The sequence below is a fragment of the Triturus cristatus genome, chromosome 4_1 (assembly GCF_964204655.1).
Source record: "Triturus cristatus chromosome 4_1, aTriCri1.1, whole genome shotgun sequence".
NCBI lineage: Eukaryota > Metazoa > Chordata > Amphibia > Caudata > Salamandridae > Triturus > Triturus cristatus.
In genome coordinates, this window is record NC_140585.1 from 71,673,431 (window position 1) to 71,692,616 (window position 19,186).

At 50.5% G+C, this 19,186-nt stretch overlaps 1 protein-coding gene across 1 annotated transcript in view; it reads left to right on the forward strand.

The window, feature by feature from the left end:
* Positions 1-19,186, forward strand: part of GRK2 (G protein-coupled receptor kinase 2) — a 345,084-nt gene that overhangs the window by 213,147 nt on the left and 112,751 nt on the right. The window contains exons 9-13 of the mRNA XM_085651617.1: positions 65-164; positions 4,830-4,908; positions 5,269-5,399; positions 6,721-6,815; positions 7,695-7,802. Of these exons, the coding sequence (XP_085507743.1) occupies positions 65-164; positions 4,830-4,908; positions 5,269-5,399; positions 6,721-6,815; positions 7,695-7,802 (513 nt within the window). The remainder of the gene's footprint in view (positions 1-64; positions 165-4,829; positions 4,909-5,268; positions 5,400-6,720; positions 6,816-7,694; positions 7,803-19,186) is intronic.

The window sequence follows — 19,186 nt, forward strand, 5'->3', positions numbered from 1 at the left end:
TAGTTGTTCCTCTCCTGAATCACGGCTTGCCTATGATGTGGCTCCCACTTTGTGTTTGTTTCAGGTATGCGATGAAGTGTCTGGATAAAAAGCGGATTAAGATGAAACAGGGTGAGACGCTTGCCTTGAACGAGAGGATCATGCTGTCTCTCGTCAGCACAGGGGTGAGTCAAGAGTACATTATGGTATTGTCCTTTTAAAAATACAAAAAATTATATATATGTATATGTATATGTGCATATAGATAGATGTGCGTAATGGCGGTGGTGCAGGGTGTATTCAAATAAAATAATTGCTCCTAATTCCGGGTCTGCATTCGTCTTTTCCCAGTATCCTGAGCTTTGACGAAGTAAGGAGAATTTTATATATATATATATATATATATATATATATATATATATATATATATATATATATATATATTCACTTAAAAAACCATAGGTTTCACACATGTTATAGTTAGCTGGACATTTCACTCGTAAAAAACCTATGAAATTCCCCCGTTATATTTACTGTAGGCAACTATAACTCACGTGACCGCAATCCTCTGCTGATGACGTCAGATATTACATCACTGTATTTAGACACTTATCTACCCATGTCTTCTTCCATTAATCTTTAGCTATACATATATTACAAATATTTATTTTTCATAAAGACACATATGTCATCAGTGATGTAATATCTGACGTCATCAGCAGAGGATTGCGGTCGCGTGAGTTATAGTTGCCTACAGTAACTATAACGGGGGAATTTCATAGGTTTTTTTACGAGTGAAATGTCCAGCTAACTATAACATGTGTGAAACCTATGGTTTTTTAAGTGAATTTGCAAGGTTTTTTAAATGCTAATTCGTAACTATAACGTGTGTGAAACCTATGGTTTTTTGTTTCAGGTTTTTCACCGTGCGCGCACCGTGAAATTATTATTATTTTTTTTTAAATCGCGAGGTGCGCGCACCCTGCGTGTGCACCCAAGGTTTGCAGTGCGTGCCGTGATTTTTATTTTAAATCGCGAGGTACGCGCATCCTGCAGTGCATGCCGTGAGTTGTTTTTTAAAATCGCAAGGTGCGCGCACCCTGCGCGCGCTGTGAGCGCTCGGTGCGCTTCGCGCATCGAGCACCCACGGTTCGCAGTGCGTGCCGTGCGCGTACGCTGCGCACACCTCGCGATTTAAAAAAAAAAAAAAAATTTGTTTCTCCCTTGGGGGTCCTTCTGTGACCCCCTGACCAAGGCTAGGGGGTCAGGAACTGTCCACTCTGCCCCCTTTTCACGTTCTCCTCCTTTTTTTTTCACCCCCTCAGACTGCGAGAGACAAAATGGCGGCCAACACTTCCTGGTTTCGACCGATTCGAATGTTTACCGACATCTAACAACCAATCAGAATTGCGCTCGCGCACGGCAGGGTGCGCGCACAGTGCGCGCACTGTGCGCGCGTATAGATATTGATATGCTTTTAAATGCTATTTTCTCAGGAAATACTGAACAGATTTACACCAGACCTGCAAAAGGCACTTCCTTGACCTTATGGCTACCTCTCTGCCAAATTTCACGTAATTCTGTTAAGCCGTTCGGGCTGTAGCTGTGTCTAAAGGTCCTATGGAAAAATGCATGGGGAAAACGCCTTTTGGGACACCCCCTTTTTCTCAGCCCCCGCTTGACGAATCACCCCGACACTTTCAGGGTAGGAGCTGAGCGGAGCGCCCCATTAGTTTTGAAAATTTCGCGAGGATTCGTCAACCGGCGCCAAAGTTATTCAAAATAGAATTTTGAGATTTCCTATGGAAACTAGGTTGTAACTATAACTATCTACTGGCGACCGCCAGTAGATAATATATCTATCCAACCAACCAAAAAGAGAAGCCTCTTGTGGGGCTGCCCACCCACACGGAGGGTGAACCTCTGCAGGTAAGTGTGTGCAGCAAAACCAGCTTACGTGCTTTCTCCGTATCGTAAGCAGCTCAACGTGTTTCAGACGGCTAATCCTTGATCACGAGCAAAACCAAAGGAACATCACAGAAATGCTCAAAACACCTTTTAACAGCTTTAATAAGTCCTCCCCGATGGGCGTGTACTGGCAGTCATCGGCAAGAGGCTTCTCTTTTTGGTTGGATGTTGGCAGTCATTGCCCGGCCGCAGGGACGAACCTCCGCTGGGAAAGCGGATCTTTCGGCGTTCAGAAGGCTGGGCGCCACCAATAAAGACAGAGGGCTTCTCTTTTTAGTTGGATATATATACATACATATATATATTTAAAAAATGTATTATTAAACTGCTTCTGACTGCCGCAACACCTGCCCCACTGCAATCCCAATTAACTAGCAGGATTCTGTAGGGATGAGAGTAAGCAGTCTAGTAAAGGAATCAATCATTCAGGGTTTGTATAGCACGGATAATCACCCGACAGCGCGCATGTCCCGAAGGCTCATTTGAGCAGCCAGTTATGGAGGGCCCTTCGGAAATCCGGAAGTGAGCTGGTGGTCTGGAGTTGCGTGATCAGGCTGCACCAAAAACGGGGAAAACCAGAGAGAAGGCACACAACAAAACTGAGAAGGCAGGGAGAAAGCAGTGAAAGTGAGAAAAAGCAAGGTGAAGACGGGAGCAAGAGCGACGCAGTAGCACAGGGAGAGCTGTGCCTGGGAGTAAAGGCGGAAGATGCAGCTGTGCGTGTCTGCCGAAGCCACAAGGCGGAAGATGCAGCTGTGCGTGTCTGCCGAAGCCGCCTGTGCGTGTCTGCCGAAGCCACAAGGCGGAAGATGCAGCTGTGCGAGTCTGCCGAAGCCACAAGGCGGAAGATGCAGCTGTGCGTGTCTGCCGAAGCCACAAGGCGGAAGATGCAGCTGTGCGTGTCTGCCGAAGCCACAAGGTGGAAGAGGCAGCTGTGCGTGTCTGCCGAAGCCACAAGGCGGAAGATGCAGCTGTGCGTGTCTGCCGAAGCCACAAGGTGGAAGATGCAGCTGTGCGTGTCTGCCAAAGCCACAAGGCGGAAGATGCAGCTGTGCGTGTCTGCCGAAGCCACAAGGTGGAAGATGCAGCTGTGCGTGTCTGCCGAAGCCACAAGGCGGAAGAAGCATCTGTGCGTGTCTGCTGAAGCCACAAGGCGGAAGATGCAGCTGTGCGTGTTTTCCAAAGCCACAAAGTAAGATGCAGCTGTGCGTGTCTGCCGAAGCCACAAGGCGGAAGATGCAGCTGTGCGTGTCTGCCGAAGCCACAAGGCGGAAGATGCAGCTGTGCGTGTCTGCCGAAGCCACAAGGCGGAAGATGCAGCTGTGCGTGTCTGCCGAAGCCACAAGGTGGAAGATGCAGCTGTGCGTGTCTGCCGAAGCCACAAGGCGGAAGAAGCATCTGTGCGTGTCTGCTGAAGCCACAAGGCGGAAGATGCAGCTGTGCGTGTTTGCCAAAGCCACAAAGTAAGATGCAGCTGTGCGTGTCTGCCGAAGCCACAAGGCGGAAGATGCAGCTGTGCGTGTCTGCCGAAGCCACAAGGCGGAAGATGCAGCTGTGCGTGTCTGCCGAAGCCACAAGGCGGAAGATGCAGCTGTGCGAGTCTGCCGAAGCCACAAGGTGGAAGATGCAGCTGTGCGTGTCTGCCGAAGCCACAAGGCGGAAGGTGCAGCTGTGCGTGTCTGCCGAAGCTGCCTGTGCGTGTCTGCCGAAGCCACAAGGCGGAAGATGCAGCTGTGCGTGTCTGCCGAAGCCACCACAGCAGACATAGAGACCGCTTTCTTATTTGCAAACGTATGTCCCAACAGATGGGACCACAAACGCTTCTTTCTTGCCAGGTTTTTTGACTAGTTTTCCATATAAGACGTTCTGCTCTCTAGCGTTACAGTTGCTTACATTTTGGGGATGGCTAATCATGCAGTTTTGTGTAGGTGGAGAAACCAAATCCCTTTTATGGTACCAGCCTCATCACCTCACGACGGAATAGAACAGAGGGTAGTTCGCATCAGCATTGACTGTCAATACTTGGCAAACTGAGGACAACTTGTTAAAGTTTGGCCCTCAGCCTCGCACCCAGGAGAGTGCAGATGAAATAGTTACTCTGGTTGATCCTTTACGCTGGTGACCAGGGGAACCCAGGAGCTATAATCGGCATGCAGCCTACAATCCGTAGGAGCTAAGAGCGATTTATCGCTTAATTAGATGGTTTCTGATTTTACATGAAATAGAGTTAGTAAGAGGGTTACATTGTTCTATCGACTGAGGAAAGCTAAGAGTTTTAAATGTGCTCGGACTGCCCATCATCCGACCATACTCTGAATCTGCAGGTAAGAACATCTGGTGCCCTCAGCAGAGAGTCCTCACAATCCTTTGATTTTTTTTACCTGCACCAAAGCAGTGGAGTTCCTGCAAGTGGTTGTACCTGTGTCTTACTGCTGATTCTGGAGACCTCTGCCCAAGAGTGTCCCAGTGTTGAGATGATGGTGTACAGCACTTCGCCCTGCCCTGCGCGTGGAACATGAAGGCCTTGCGGTCTCTTCTCATCTACACTGTCGCGCTTTGCACAAGCGGCTTGAGTGACCGCTGTTCTCACTTGTGGAAGAAGTTAAACCCTCTTCCATGAAACCATGGATCCTCTGACTGGTCATTAAAGTGTGCCAGAGGTCTTGATTCTTGCGTTGTCTCTTATGTTACCCATGTTTGTTTGCTGGACATTATGTGAAGCCCAAACTGTGATATAAGTGAAGATGTTTGGCCCCAAATGCTTGTTCCATCTGCATGTAGGCTAATGCTGCTTCATGGGCCTTTTGCTGTATACTTTGCCCCGTGCAGGGGAGAGACCTTGCCTTTTCTGTGCACTCATGCTGCCGATCTCCTCTTTGCAGGACTGCCCGTTCATCGTGTGCATGACCTACGCCTTCCATACGCCGGACAAGTTGTCGTTTATCTTGGATCTGATGAATGGTAAACAGTAAAAGTTATTGGGGATTGGGATGCAGAAGGAAATGTAAACCGATGTCTGGTACTGAGGAAGGGGGCGCATGGTGTGCGGTGCGGCCGGTAATAGTGGGGCAATGAAAGGTGCTCAGGGTCATCATCAATACCCAGGTTTAATGTTCCTCTGATTGTCCTGATCCCTCCCTCATCCATAAGGGTCACTACCAAGGCACAACTGCAGTCTTTCTCTAAAGACCTCGCCTTAGGCAGCTTGGCAGGTACTCCTGCCGCTAGGTTTCTAGGTTTACATTCCATGCTCAAGTAAGTTGGGGTTGGGTCAAGCGTCCTGTCTCTAATAACCACTGTATGCTTTTCTCTCTTCCGCAGGGGGCGACCTGCATTACCACCTGTCCCAGCACGGCGTCTTCTCTGACGTTGAAATGCGATTTTATGCTGCTGAAATCATTCTGGGTCTGGAGCACATGCACAACCGCTTCGTGGTGTACCGGGACCTGAAGGTGAATGCATTGTTGTACTTGTGATCACATGCACAGTTGAGCACTGGTTTTTTTAGGCTACTTAGTGCCTGGAGGCGAGGTGGGGTGAGGTGAGGCGCTTGAATTAATGGAAGATGCCTCATGGCTGGTGTAGATTGTGGTGTCACTGAATAATCCTCCGGATGGATCAAACTAGGCCTCAGATCCCCATCTCTGCATAGCCATAGCTCGAGGGGAAGAAGCGCTGTGTTGGGCAAGCCTTACTCATTGTGTAAGTAGTGGATGAGGGCTAAGGATGGCTGGAGCGGCATATAAATGCCACCCATGCGCACTTACCTCATTTCCTTTCTTTCTGTGCCTTCAGATGTAGATCCGGAGCTCAACTCCTTTCCTCTTTGACATTTTTTCCCCTCAACATTTAACACTGTGCAAGGGAAATATCCCCTCGTAAAACAACATGGTTTAAACCTTGTAGGGACTGTCGCAAACAAATGTCTTGGACAGATCCGCAAAAGTCATGCCTCCGGTGCTTGGGGTCAGCACACGACTCAAGAACCTGCGGTGACTGCAGCCAGATAAACCCTATGGCTATATGGGAAGCAAAGCCCTCGGCCACAAAACTCTGCACCCTGACAGTCAAAGACGAGAGGAAGGTCTATTTCTTGCTCCCAAAGTTGTTCCCGTGGCAGATCTTCATCACAGTCGATGCCTTCGGCTAAAGCATAGAAGCACAAGAAGTCCAAGCGTGAAACTGCCCGTTCCTGCCATTCCTGACCTCCAGGGAAGGTGAGTTGGCTTCAGCGTGCTTTTGGTGTAGTGATCAAAAGAGGTGCAGAGTTCCTTGACCTGCCCCTGCTCCTGCCCCCCAAAAATTCAGAAAGGATCTGAAGGCTCCCCTCTTCTGGGAACATTGCGTCTCTAAACACATGGAATGCTCACCCAGGATTGTTCTCGCCCTTATAAATGATCCTGAATCGGACCTTTGATGACTTCTAGGTTAAGGGCTGAAATGCTCTCTTCCTAGGATCACAACTTCTACATTTACACACACGGTGTGTCTGGCTTGAGTGGGGACTTATCACTCGACCAGCCTTGGAGAGGGCTAATTGTGCGGGAGGTTCCTAACGAGCATTGCTGTGGGTGTCCTGGCTTAGCTGAGCCAGTTAATGCAGCCTTTCGTTTGTCTGATTTGTCTTGTTGATGGAGTGAAAACCTGTCCCTAGCTTCTGAGTGGGTTTTATCATCTTTATTCTGGAGATAGCAGAGGCAAGTCAATGTTCTTTGGTTACTTTCTTTCACTTAATTAACTGTGGATTCTTCTGTTTATTTCGCTTTTGTGTAGCCCGCGAATATTCTCTTGGACGAGCATGGACATGTGAGGATATCGGACCTGGGCTTGGCCTGTGACTTCTCCAAGAAGAAGCCACATGCCAGTGTGTGAGTATTTCACTGCGTCATCATTTACCAAACCATGAGTATTTCCCTTCTGTACCAGTCACGCTAACATTTTAAAGTAAAATCCTGGGCTGTACTGGAACACGCTCCCACGGCAAGCCTTCCGCACCCTCTCATACAGCTCTGCCGTCAACTGCCCTGGACCATAATGTGGAGCGCCCCACGTCCATTCCATCCTCTCATACAGCTCTGCGGTCACCTGTCCTGGACCATAATGTGGAGCGCCCCACGTCCATTCCACCCTCTCATACAGCTCTGCGGTCACCTGTCCTGGACCATAATGTGGAGCGCCCCACGTCCATTCCACCCTCTCATACAGCTCTGCGGTCACCTGTCCTGGACCATAATGTGGAGCGCCCCACGTCCATTCCACCCTCTCATACAGCTCTGCCGTCACCTGTCCTGGACCATAATGTGGAGCGCCCCACGTCCATTCCACCCTCTCATACAGCTCTGCCGTCACCTGTCCTGGACCATAATGTGGAGCGCCCCACGTCCATTCCACCCTCTCATACAGCTCTGCGGTCAACTGCCCTGGATCACAGCGTGGAGCGCCCCCACATCCATGGCACCTCCACCCTCTTACAGCTTGCCATAGCCAGCAGTCCTGCACCATTCCCCACTGCTCCCAACGACCAGCCTGCTTCCACTATTCGGTACAGCTCCTCCTTGCTAGGCCTCCAGGGCCATTTCCGACAGCCCCCAGAAGCTATTGCTCTTGCAGCATTCTTTACATTTCCCCACAGCCATCAGTTATGCACCATTCCATAGTGTTCCTCTGCGGCCATCAGCCTTGCACCATTCACTGCTCCAACCTTCACAGTCCTTCTACAGCTTGAAGTCTTTCTTCTCTCTTTGCAGTGGCACGCACGGCTATATGGCTCCGGAGGTCCTGCAGAAGGGAGTGGCGTACGACAGCAGTGCCGACTGGTTCTCACTGGGGTGCATGCTTTTCAAGCTGTTGAGAGGGTGAGTGTGAAGGACAGCTGTTTTTCTTTTGACTGATATACTATGCATTAAGATGCCAGCGTGGGGAGGTGAAGGACCTGGGCAAGGCCAGAGTACGGATTATTTGCAACACTGGAGGCCTGTTCACAAACTACACTTTTAAGTATATTTACTAGTTCTACAAAAGTACTATTATAGGGCAACAACATGCTATTTACAAACCCTTGAGTGTAAATCACATCCACCTCTCCAAACGTTACTATGGGGAGGTCCTCACACATGTTACTTTACTTCTTAGTAGTACATGTGGGAGGGTACAGGGGAGTGGTTGAAAAATGGGGCGTACTTATTACAAATTAGGTGGGGCTTAAGGAGGAGCAAGGAGAGGTTACTAGAGGGTTAAGAAGGGGCTTTGGGAGCGATGCGCACCCACCCAGCGGGCGGAGATCTTCCTGTAGTAAAATGTAAAAAGTTTCTTGAACTTGGAAAAAAAAATTGTACAAATATTATTAAAGTTTAATAATAATGTAAATTAATTTACTGTATTTAAGTGTAAGACAAAATAAAAAGCTACAGCACTATTAACATAATTTCAAATAAATATTAATTTAAATATATAATTACAGAATAAGTTGTAAATATTTTTTGACAAAAATCACAACTAAAGAAAATTTGTATTTAATTATCTATTAAAAATTACATATACAATTGAAATTAATTTACATTTGAAAATAGTTACATTTATTTTTAAATTAAAAAAAGTTATTCATATTATTTACCATTAAATATTTTAAAGGAGTCTACAGTAAGCCCCTGCCTTCATTATTTTCTGTAGTATCTGTGGTTTGCTCCTTTTTTGGCTGCAGTAACTTATATTTGTATATTTGACTCACACATTTAAGCCTACACTTTTGAGTAACTTTACACATTCGTAATGGTGAATAAAGCTAAAGTAGTAAAATTACTCAAAAGTGAAAGAGTCAAATTTTATGTGTAGATTACTCACAAATATAAGTTAACATTCTATCTGAAAGAAACACGTTAGTGATGGATTCCTTACCTTAGAATTACCCCCAGGCGTCAGACTGGATCCGGAAAGTTTTCGTCCGCAGTACACCTGCGGGTCAGAAGGTGGCGTTGTGCGGCTCCGCGTCCGTCGTAGGCGTCACGATCACCGTTATGACGTCGTGGCACCTACTTAGACAACGCCCTCGTGCGCTTACGTCAGTTCTGTACACGACTTTGTGTCAGGAACGCAGAGGCATGCAAGATACTGACCACTGGTGCATTAAAACTAGGGCCCTGAAAGGGATGACCTGAGAGAGCGGTACCCCCAGTAAATTTTTGACTGAGTTTTTTGGGACTTTTTGTCTCTGTTCTTTTGAGTCTTTGACTCCTGGTGTATAGGGATGCCTGGTTTCAAGTCTTGCGAGTCCCCGCATGATGTCGGTGACGGATTCGCACCTCGAGTGTCTCTACTGCCTGGGGCGCGACCACGACCCAATGTCGTGCCCCGACTGCCGGGCCATGGTTCCGAAGACATTACGGGAGCTGTCCCGAAAGTTGCTTGAGGCCCGGGAGTCGGTTCCGCCCCGTTCAAGGTCCTGGTCCCGTGGGAGGTCGAGGGACTGGTCGCGGAGCCGTCCCCATCGTTTGACGAAGTCTTCGCACTCGGGGTCAGGTAAGACGAAGCACAAGAAGTCAAAGAAGCAGCGTCGCTCTTCGCCTAGCCTGTCACCCGACACGGCTGAGGGTCCGGGTGGTGCCGCCCCTGCGGCTCCGGCGGAGACTACGCAGTTGCCGACGGCCTACCCACCCTTCCCGGGTCCTTCGGCGACTCCGGCCCAGATGCAGGAATTTGTCAGCCATGGCCAGCCTCTTTGGCCCGTCTGGCCCAGCCGGCGCGCCTTCGGGCCTGACTGGGGGTCCTCGCCCTTCTTCGTCGGCAGCTCCGGCCCTGACGTCATCGACGGCTCTCGCCTCGGCGTTGTGAGACCCCCCATGGATCCATGCATGGATCCCCGCAGATGTCGGTTGGCATTGTTCGACCTCCACCAACATTGACGTCTACGGCACGTCCCCGTTTTCTACCCCGACATGGAGACTGTGCCGGACCGGTGTCAATCGACGCAGATTCCGACACTGATGGGGAATTTCTATCCCTTTCTCCAACCTCCTTCTTTTCCACCTGCCCAGCAGGTTATGGAGGACTGGGAGGGGTCGGAGGACTCTCTCACAGCGCAATGCCCGGACTGGGCAGAGGAATTGGAGGACGCAGGTGATCTGGAATTCTCTCCAGAACCTGGCGCACTGTCTCCTTCTACCGTGGCTACGGAGGAGGGTGGTACTTTTTCAGTGGTGTTGCATAGGGCGGCAGAAGCTCTCCACCTCGAGCTCCCTACAGTGGCTGTCGGGACTAACCTCCTGACAGAAGTGCTTTGGCCGGCGGCTTCTGCAGCGGAGCCGCTGCTGCCCTTTAATGATGCGCTTTCAGACGTTCTTTTGGGCACCTGGTTCAGGCACAGCCCTGTGGATAGGAACGTGGCCCGACGCCATCGCCCGGTGACCCCATTTTCCTCTCCCAACACCCTACCCCTGAGAGCTTGGTTGTCCAAGCCTCTGTGTCCCCGAGCGCATTCCCTTCCGCACCTCCTGACAGGGAATCCAAGACACTGGAGCAGTTTGTGAAGAAGATTTTCTCTTCTGCCAGTTCAGGCTTGCGGTCTGTGAACACCGCATGCCTCTTGGGCTGTTACTCTCACTCTGTGTGGGATACGGTAGCACAGGTGCTGCCTTATTGTCCGAAGGAGGGTCGGACGGTGCTCTCCCAAGCTATTGCTGAGGGGAGAGATGCAGCCAAGTTCACGATTCGTTGTGGCCTTGACACCGCCGACTCGCCAAGCAGAGCGATTTCCAAGACCGTGGCGCTGCGCCGTCACGCCTGGCTGAGGATGACTGGCTTGTCGGAGGATGTCCAGAACACTCTGAGGGACATGCCTTTTGATGGCACTCACCTTTTTGGCGACAAGGCGGATAGTACGTTAGAGCACTTTAAGGACTCACGGGCTACGGCCAAGTCCTTTGGCCTTTCGGCCACGCGCACTCCTTCGGCTTCCGCTTTTTGCTCCTTTCGTGGCCAAGGAAGGGGCGCCCAAACACATTCGTTTCAGAGCCACAGGCCTGTGCAGCAACAGTCTCGGCGCAGCCGCGGACGCGGGACCCGCCGAAGTGGGTCACGGGGCCAGCGGGCAGGCCAGTCCACCACCTCCACTGCCACCACTGCCTCCAAACCTTCCTAGTCCGGTGTTTCAGGCCCATCACACGTCAGTGGGCGGCAGGATTCGCCATCACCTCCGCCACTGGCACACCATCACTTCTGACGGGTGGATTTTAGAGGTAAAGTCCGAAGGGGCTACTCCCTCCCCTTTGAGACTATCCCTCCAGCCAAGCCACCTCCGTACCACCGCATGCCGGGGGATCACTTGGCACTTCTCCAGCAGGAAGTTGCGGCCCTCTTGTTCCGACGCCAGAAGTTGGTCGGGGTTGCTATTCCCACTACTTCCTGGTTCCAAAGAAGGACAAGGGCCTGCGTCCTATCCTAGACCTTCGGAACGTCAATTGCTTCCTCCGGAAGCAGAAGTTTAAGATGCTCACACATTCGGTCTATGATCCCGATCTTTCAGGCTTGTCCTGGGTTTCGGTCAGGATGACTTTGAGGCTGCTGGGCCTCATGGCCTCCTGCATCCTGCTGACCAATCATGCCAGATGGCATATGCGGGCTCTGCAGTGGGACCTGAAGTTCCAGTGGGCGCAGCATCAGGGGAACCTGTCCGAGTACGTCCAGATCTCGGAGGCCACTGCACAACAATTGCAGTGGTGGCTCACAAACCAGCATTGGGTCAGCGGCAGATCACTCTCCCTTCCCCAACCGAAGCGCACAGTGGTGACGGATGCGTCCCTCCTGGGATGGGGCGGCCACATGGGAGAGGCGGAGATCAGAGGCTTCTGGTCTCTGGCGGAGTCCAGGCTCCCTATTAACCTTCTGGAGCTCTGCGCACTGAAGGCATTCCTTTCCTCTGTCAAGGGGAGAGTAGTGCAGGTGTTCACAGACACCACCACCGCCATGTGGTACTGCAACAAGCAAGGCGGGGTGGGGTCATGGACCCTATGTCAGGAGGCTCTGCGTCTCTGGACATGGCTGGAACATCAAGGCATTTCCTTGGTGGTTCAACACTTGGCAGGTTCTTTGAACGCCAGAGTGGACGAACTCAGCTGCAGGTGCATGATGGATCACGAATGGCGTCTTCACTCGGAGGTGGGGCAAGGTCACTTTCAACAGTGGGGAGAGCCTTCGTTAGATCTATTCGCCACCGAAGAGAACGCGCAATATCATCAGTTCTGCGTGTTGGAATTTCCAAGGCGGCACTCGCTCTGCTACGCTTTTTGTCACAAGTGGAGTTGGGGTCTATTGTACGCCTTTCCGCCTATACCACTTCTACCCTGAGTGCTGAAGATCAGGCGTGACCAGGCCCAAGTCATTCTTGTGGCCCCAGACTGGGCTCGAAGAGTTTGGTATCCTGAGCTACTCAGTATGAGCATGGATCCCCCGATCAGACTGTCTCTTCGGGAGGATCTTCTGTCGCAGCAACAGGGGACGGTCCTCCGCCCGAACCTGTCCAGCCTCCACCTCCATGCGTGGAAATTGAACGACTTGCCTCCTGAAGTCTGTGATATCATCGTGGCAGCTAGGCGTCCCTCCACTAAATCGGTATACGCCTGCAGGTGGAACAAATTTGTGGCATGGTGCACAGCAAAGGCTGTGGATCCCCTTTCTGGACCTCTTTCAGAAGTCCTTTTGCTCCCTCTTTCTTTTTCTTTAGCCCGGCAGGGCTCTGCTCTGGTCACTATTAAGGGCTACCTTTCTGCAATTTCAGCCTTTCTCAGGCTCCCTGATCAGCCCTCTCTTTTCAAGTCCCCTGTCGTAAATAGATTTCTCAAAGGCATTACTCCCCTTTTCACTCCTATTCAGTTTGTGATGGCACAGTGGGACTTGAATCTGGTTCTTACCTATTTGATGTGCGCTCCTTTTGAGCCGCTTCACAACTGTCCTCTTCGTTTACTAACTTTGAAGACTGCTTTCCTGGTTGCCATCACCTCCGCTAGGCGTGTGAACGAGCTCCAGGCTCTTTCCTGTAAACCTCCTGTTCGAGGCATATGAGCTGCAGATTACACACTTTTGCATAGATCGCCATCTGGTGTTGGGCCCGGATGTTTGCAGTTTGTTTTTCCTCTTGGAAAGTCTTTGGAAGTCACGAGGTCGGTGACTCCTCCCTTGGATCGTATTGCGCATGGGCTTTGGCTCCATCCTCAGATTGTTTTATTCCGCCATCGGGCTCGGATGTAAAACTTCGCGCTCCGGTTCCGAACATTTCCAGTTCGACGATCGAAGCGAAATCCTTGCTCATTGCGGTATTGTTCAGATCCTGATCTCCTCAATCACCTTCTTTTCGACACACCTTTGATTCCAGTCGTCGACGGCGGCCTTCGGGCCTATCCAAGCTCCGGTCCCGGCTGATGGAAAGAACTCCATTCAAGAAGTGCCCTCGATGTGGGTCCAAATTCCCCCACACCGATCTTCATGAGGTGTGCAACCTCTGCCTCTCCCCTGAACACGAGGCTCGAGACTGTCCCGCCTGCAAGTCTTTCAGATCGAAAAAGACTATTCGAGATCGAAGAGCCAGACGAAACATGGCGCACTCCTCGACCTCCGTTCCAGTCAACATCTTCGGGGACGACGTCGAAGCTCCGGGACAGCAGCACACCGAAGAGGACCTCGTCAGTGCTTCCGAAGCCGACGACTCGGATGTGGAGGACATCACCCTGGCGCAGAGGGTCGTGAGTACTATACCCCCTCCCACACCCGCGCCGACACCCAAAAAGGCTTCGGTCACGCCTTCGCCTCCGGGCCTAGGCAAGACCAAAGACACTGCTTCAAACACCCCAACTTCGGGCCCGGTGAAGAAGCCTAATAAGCCTTCCGGCGGCTCGGGCTCGAGCCAGCCTGCCAGCGGTGCCGATAAACACACTTCGGCACCGAAAAAGAGACCGGCCTCTACCTCCACACCGAGCTCCGCACCAAAGTCCTCTGTGTCGAAACCCAGCGTTTCGGTGCCGACCAAACATCATAAGGCCCTCGGCACTGACACTCCCGCGCCGAAGCCTACCTCGGCGCCGACCAAAAAATCGGAGGTTCCAAAAAAGCCATCGGCCCCGAAACCTTCGGCGCTGATCGAACAAACATTGTCTCAGGAACTGTTTACACCAGATCCTTTGCAAAAGACACTTACCAAGGATCCAAAAACTGGACATTTGGCACTTTCTACTAAAAAGAGACATTTGGACAAGCCGGCTCCGCCTCCACCTCCAAAGAGGAAAGACTGTGCTACCTCCCCTTTCAGAGTGCCTTCCCCACCTCCGCCCCTCCGCCTTCTCCACCCCTGCCTCATCGCTCTCCGACCCCGTCTCCAGACCATGATGATCAGGGGGACCCATACTACGATCCAGGGGATGTGCCACAAGACCCCACCCCTACAGGATCCCCAGACCCATGGGACAATTATAATAATCCGGACATTCCAGATGTCCCACAAGATGACCTTTATCCATCCAGGCCATCTCCACCAGAAGACTCAGGTTTTCACCACCTACTTCAGAGGGCGGCACATTATCACGGGGTAGAGCTACACACTGACCCAGTAGAGGAAGATTTCCTCCTCGACACCTTTGATACCGCACATAGGTCTACTTCTATACTACCTATGCTCAAGGGGGTAATGAAACATGCGCCAGAGGTTTTTAAAGACCCAGTCAGGGCTAGGGTCATTAACCCACGCATAGAGAAAAAGTATAAAGCTGCCCCCACAGATCCTGCCTATATCAAAGCACCAGCGCCACTGGATTCCCTAGTGGTCTCTACTGCACGAAAGAGGTCAAACTCCCAGGCGTCAGGCGAAGCACCACCAACTGACAAGGAGTCAAAGCTACTGGACGCGTCAGGAAAGCGCACTGCGTCACAGGCAGCCAATATATGGCGTATTGCCAACACTCAAGCGCTATTGGCCAGATACGACAGGGCGCATTATGATGAACTAGAAACCATCATGCACCATCTCCCAGAAAAATACAAAAATAGGGCCAATGAGTTAATTCAAGAGGGTAAGACCATAACTAACACCTCTATACGCTGTGCCTTAGACGCAGCAGACAGACCCTCCAGGGCCATTAACACTAGCGTCCTCCTCCGTCGCCATGCTTGGCTGAGAGTTTCAGGCTTTAAACCCGAGGTACAAGCCTCCATATTAAATCATCCATTTGATCAAGAACATCTATTCGGCCCAAAGGTAGATGAGGCCCTCGAGAAGATGAAGAAGGACACAGATACAGCGAAATCTATGGGAGCCCTGCAGTCACACCCTCCTAGGCGCTCCTTTCGCTGCTCTTCCTTTCGGGGCACGGCCAGAGGCTACTCCTCAGATAGCGCGTCCACGTCCTACAAATCCCCTGCTCAATCCACCTTCACAAGGGGCTATCAAAGAGGCGGCTATAGAGGCAATAACAATAAAGGCAGAGGCAAAACAAATACCGCCCGCTCTGCCACACCGCCTACCCAATGACTTCCCCCTGCTCCCTCCAGACCATCCCACTCCGGTCAGGGGCAGGTTACAAAATTTCCTTCAGGTCTGGGAGACCATCACATCAGACAGATGGGTGACCCAAATTATTCGTTCAGGGTACTGCCTAGAATTGACATCTACCCCCTCCAACATTCCACCCAGGCAACGCCCAATGTCACAAGAACATTCCACGTTACTAAAACAGGACATAATCTCCCTCCTACAAAAACAGGCGATAGAACAAGTCCTTGCCAATCAGCAAAATTTAGGGGTCTGCTCCCTATATTTTCTGTTACCAAAAAGAGACGAGACTCTACGACCTATCTTAGATCTCCGACCTCTAAACACATACATACATTCGGACCATTTTCACATGGTAACACTTCAGCAGGTACTTCCGCTCCTCTCCCAAAACTACTTTCTCACCACACTGGACTTGAAAGACGCATACTTTCACATTCCGGTACACCATGCTCACAGAAAGTACCTCAGATTTGTAGTGGACGGGCAACACTACCAGTTCATAGTGCTCCCATTCGGGGTCACAACAGCACCAAGGGTATTCACCAAGTGCCTAGCGATAGTGGCGGCACACCTCAGAAGACAGCACATTCACGTCTTCCCATATTTGGACGACTGGCTAATAAAAGCCACGTCCTACAACCAATGTGTACATCACACCGCCACTACCATCCAACTACTTCACCAGCTAGGCTTCACAGTGAACCACCAAAAGTCCCAGCTAATACCATCCCACACAAAGCAATACCTCGGTGCCACCATAGACACCTCAAAAGCCATAGCCAACCCCAATCCTGCCAGGATTGCAAGCATTCAGGCTTTGCGTCAAAGATTCATACCTCAACACTCTCTCCCAGCAAGAGTGTTTATGCAACTAATAGGGATGATGGCCTCTTGCATTTTCATAGTGCCCCACGCAAGACTCCAGATGCGTCCACTCCAAGAGTGCTTAGCGCGCCAATGGAACCAGGCCCAGGGGCAACTGACAGATCTGGCGTTGGTAGACGGTCGCACCCATCGCTCTCTGCAGTGGTGGAACACCACAAATCTTTCCAGAGGTCGACCCTTCCTGGATCCGGTTCCACAAATAATCCTAACAGACGCATCGCTCTCAGGCTGGGGAGCTCATCTACTACACCTCACAGCGCAGGGCACATGGACGCCGCAACAAAGGTTACTCCACATCAATCATCTGGAGCTACTGGCAATCTTTCTAGCCCTAAAATCCTTTCAGACACAGGTTTTAGGCAAGGTCGTCCTTATTCGCACAGACAACATGACGGCCATGTACTACATTCAAAAACAAGGCGGCACACACTCTCCACAGCTCTCTCAACTAGCACAGAGCATATGGTGATGGGCAATTCCACACAAAATCTTTCTCCTAGCCCAACATGTCCCAGGAGTCCAAAACACCATGGCAGATCTGCTCAGCAGACAGACGCAGCAGATCCACGAGTGGGAACTTCACCCGCAGGTTCTTCACCCTTTCTTTCAGATGTGGGGGCATCCACAGATAGGCCTCTTCGCCACCCACGAAAACAAAAAATGCCCAAGCTTCGCCGCCAGATACCCACACCCATTGTCCGTAGGCAATGCGATATGGATGAACTGGTCAGGCAAATTTGCGTACGCCTTTCCACCTCTCCCTTTAATTCCATTAGTGGTGCGAAAGCTACAACAGCACTCCCTCACACTGATTCTAGTAGCTCCAACATGGGCCAGACAACCGTGGTACACCACGCTGCTGGAACTCTCGGTAGTGCCATACCAAAAGTTACACCTCTCACCATGCCTCCTAACCCAGAACCATGGAGAGATCAGACACCCGGACCCAGCTCAGCTCAACCTTGCGATCTGGCTCCTGAGATCCTAGAATTCGGATACCTTAACCTTCCCCCCGACTGTATGAATGTCATCAGAGAAGCTAGACGCCCTACCACTAGAGCCTGCTACGCTGCCAAGTGGAAAAGATTTGTTGTTTATTGCCATAACAACACAATCAACCCTCTAGACGCATCTATACAGCACATCATATGCTACTTACTCCATCTACAAAGGTGTAACCTAGCATATACATCCATTCGGCTACACCTCGCAGCAATTGCCGCTTACCTACAAAACAGACAGCACCTATCACTTTTTAGAGTGCCTGCCATTAAAGCCTTCATAGAAGGCCTCAAACGAATAATTCCCCCTAGAGTACCACCCTCACCTGTGTGGAACTTAAATATAGTTCTCACAAGGCTAATGGGACCGCCTTTTGAACCTTTGAATAAATGCGAACTGCAATTTCTCACATGGAAAACAGCTTTCCTTGTAGCCATCACTTCCCTTAGAAGGGTCAGTGAGATACAAGCACTTACTATACAAGAACCTTTTCTCCAAATGCACCCGAACAAGGTTGTCCTCCATACCAACCCAAAATTCCTACCCAAAGTCATTTCACCCTTTCATCTAACCCAATCGGTAGAATTACCGTTATTTTTCTCGCAACCTCAAACTGTTGCAGAAAGGGCTCTACACACACTGGATGTTAAAAGGGCCTTACTTTACTATATCCAGAGAACACAACCTTTCAGAAAGACAAAACAACTGTTTGTCTCTTTCTCTCCACCACATAAAGGCAACCCCATCTCTAAATCAGGGATAGCTCAGTGGATTGTAAAATGCATACAGATTTGCTACCACAAAGCAAAATGCACGCTATCTGTTTCCCCTAAAGCCCACTCTACAAGAACGATAGGGGCTTCTATGGCTTTTCTATGGAACATCCCATTAGATGATATCTGCAAAGCAGCTACATGGTCCACACCGCACACTTTCACTAAACATTACTGTGTAGATGTTCAAACCAAGCAACAAGCTAGTGTGGGCCAGGCTCTACTAAAAACACTGTTTCAAACCACTGCAACAGATACTGGTGGTCGCCGCTAAGGTTGGGAACTGCTATATAGTCTATGCAAAAATGTGTAATCTGCAGCTCATATGCCTCGAACAGAATATGCTACTTACCAGTATGCATCTGTTCTTGGCATGTAGAGATGCAGATCTACACACGCCTCCCCGGCTACCTGTATCTGTTCCAGTCTATCTTATTTAGATACAACACACATGGGTTTCTTCACGGTTATTACTACGCTCCATCTTTCCCTGTTGGCGAAAAACAATCTGAGGATGGAGCCGAAGCCCATGCGCAATACGATCCAAGGGAGGAGTCACCGACCTCGTGACTTCCAAAGACTTTCCAAGAGGAAAACCAAACTGCAAACTTCCGGGCCCAACACCAGATGGCGATCTATGCAAAAGTGTGTAGATCTGCAGCTCTACATGCCAAGAACAGATGCATACTGGTAAGTAGCATATTCCTTTCTGTCGGTTCATCCGGACAAGTTTCTTCTTGCCAAAGGTTGTTACTCCCTTCCACATCGGGAAAACTATCACCTTGCCCACTTTCTTTCCGCCTCCACACCCTTCCAGGGAGGAAGAGAGGCTCCAGCGTCTGGACCCAAAACGTGCGCTCTCATTTTACTTGAATCGCACACAATAGTTCCGGGTGGGTGACCAGATCTTTGTTGGCTACGTAGGCACCAGGAAAGGCCGGACTGTACACAAGAGGAGTATCTCCCGCTAGGTCGTCTTGTGTATCAAAGCCTGTTATTCTCTGGCTAAAAAGGAACCTCCGGTGGGGTTGCGCGCCATTCTACCAGG